The sequence below is a fragment of the Aplysia californica genome, unplaced genomic scaffold (genome assembly GCF_000002075.1).
Source record: "Aplysia californica isolate F4 #8 unplaced genomic scaffold, AplCal3.0 scaffold00121, whole genome shotgun sequence".
Lineage (NCBI taxonomy): Eukaryota > Metazoa > Mollusca > Gastropoda > Aplysiida > Aplysiidae > Aplysia > Aplysia californica.
This window is the reverse complement of record NW_004797391.1, coordinates 1,203,631-1,206,079: the sequence shown is the minus strand read 5'-3', so window position 1 is coordinate 1,206,079 and position 2,449 is coordinate 1,203,631. Positions and strand designations below refer to the sequence as shown.

General features: G+C 36.1%; 1 protein-coding gene across 1 annotated transcript in view; it reads right to left on the bottom strand.

Annotated features, from left to right (window-relative positions):
- The window catches only part of LOC101862495 (cysteine-rich hydrophobic domain-containing protein 2), a gene marked incomplete at its 5' end in the record, with an annotated part of 6,912 nt that extends 5,201 nt beyond the window's left edge, over nucleotides 1–1,711 (bottom strand). Inside the window, 1 exon segment of the mRNA XM_013081219.2 lies at nucleotides 1,657–1,711. Coding sequence (XP_012936673.1) covers nucleotides 1,657–1,711 — 55 coding nt within the window.
- Nucleotides 1,712–2,449: the final 738 nt, after the last annotated feature.

Sequence of the window (2,449 nt, the reverse complement as noted above, 5' to 3'; positions counted from 1 at the left end):
GGTTATTTTAGAGGAATGACCTCCATGAAAGTACAGTTATTTTAGAGGAATGACCCGCATGAAAGTACAGTTATTTTAGAGGAATGACCCCCATGAAAGTACAGTTATTTTAGAGGAATGACCCCCATGAAAGTACAGTTATTTTAGAGGAATGACCCAGTCATTTTAGAGGAATGACCCCCATGAAAGTAGTTATTTTAGAGGAATGACCCCCCCATGAAAGTACAGTTACTTTAGAGGAATGACCCCCATGAATCTCTGATAGGAACGAGCCACTAGAACAATTTAAGTTCCATTGGGGATTCTAATCAGAGTCATCTGCACTATGCTTCAACACGAAACTCAACAAGGTTATCCACTATCCACTCAATCAAAATACAAAACTGTTGAATAAATTACAAGGTCGGCAAAATCTACAGTCAACTACCCTTCAGATAAAGCAGAGCAATGAAGTACACACAGGAAAAAAGAAGCATTGACACAAAAGTCAGAAAAAAAAGTTAATGGTGCTGGGTACATTGAAGCAGAGATTGAGAAAGGTTTATTTATGCCGAACGAACGACACAGTGGAAGGTAGTGCTGGGCGGATGAGTTCCCGATTATTGCAAGCTAGGAATCGTAGGAATCTACTCCGAACCCAATTACTTATTGTCTAATGATGTGATTTTTTTCCGGTGGTTACCTGGTTGGCTCCGAACGTCTTCAGGATTTAGGATAACCTTTACTTCGGAACACTACGAAGCATCACCTTTTATTTTTCAAAAATAGATTCTTAAAAAAAAGAAGAAAATTTTAATGGTAAAACCGTTGGTTTACGTAAAAAGGAGAAGGAACTTTACATCCGTAGTATTAATCGTGGGAATCGGTTCCGGAATCGACTCTTCGCCCAGCTCTAGTGGAAGGATAGAATTTTTTCACTTTTCCTCTACTTCTCTAAACCTCATTTTCACAGTGTGAGGCATATATATGAGTGCATTGTTTCATTTTCAGCAAATCTTCTTTATGAAAGGAAGAATTGTATAGCTCTCAATATCCCTCCCTTGCTACATCTTCCGTTTAAAAATAACTTTAAAATTATTATTCTTTTATTATTGGAAGGCTAAGACATCTTTGAAACCATCTAAGTGGCTGGTTATTTTAATTTTAATTTTTCATTCTCCTTCTGATACCTATTCCCCCCCCCCCCAAAAAAACAACAACAAACAACAACAACCAAACCCAGCATCTGAAGTGCACACTTCATGGGGTACATAAGCCCTGTGGTACTGTAGAATTATTTTGACACTAACCTACAAAAACCAATTTGATATCATAACATTAAAGCATAAAAAATAAGGAACTAAATGAACTAATTGTCTCAGTACACACAAGAATATATATATAAATGAATAAATATCAAACACAAAAGCAACAAAAATGCAATAAAACGGGAGATAAACTCTAATCAGCAGAAGAGAAACACAAACTAGCCCACTGAAAGCATATATAATATGCGTACGTTAACTGCTGCAGAGAAACTGAAAACATGTAAAGACAATAATATATATATGAAGAATCCAGGAGAGTGTTTCACAATTTCAGATCACTACAAACATGTATAACTGAAATCCACAAACTTGTCAATGTTGCAATTTATTTCTAATCAACAAGACTAACCTTTGCTGAAAGACCTTGGGGGAACTCTGAGTCAAACCGGTTACTAAGACCAAATCTGAGGAAATGCAAAAGTGAAGAAAAAAATTTTTTTTTAATGTAAAAAATAAAAGATGAGTTAGTCAAGGCTGTGTTAAATGTCCCGAGTCCTCTTTAACAGACAACGAAACAATTCTTATTTTAGAAGAAAGCCCAGGCCTCAAAGTGAATGTAGAGAAATTTAGAAAAGTGCCTTCAATTGCTTCTTGTTGTGACAGAAAATAACTGAAAGGGGTTATCTTTAAATGTAAAGAAGACAAAAACAAAGCGTAGTTAATTAAACCCCCCCACAAATTCCTTTAAAATTATGATCTCATACAATTATATGGTTACTTATGTTAGGTTAGGGTTAGGATAAAAGAAGATTGTTGAGTTTCATGGAAGGAAAATGATTTTAAAATGGTCGCAGTTCACTAATTAAAAACAATTAAGAGACAATAAATGTGGTTTCTCGAACACTTGAATAGAGCAAAGTATGCAATAAACCGCCTTGATTCAACATCTAGAGTTTCTAATGTCACTGGAAAAATAGAAAGAGAAGATAAAAGACAAAGAAAGGAAGGGGTAAACCGAGAACAATTTACACTTCACAACTTGAACTGATTAGTGAAGAGGCCGGGAAAAGACCGGACCAACAAAGGCAAAGGTTTGTTTGAGAGCATCCAAGCAGAGAAATGAGTACCAAGCCAGAATTGTCTCTCTCTATATTATACACTATTTCAGACAGAATCAGGACCCCCCCCCCCTCCTGGGCAGT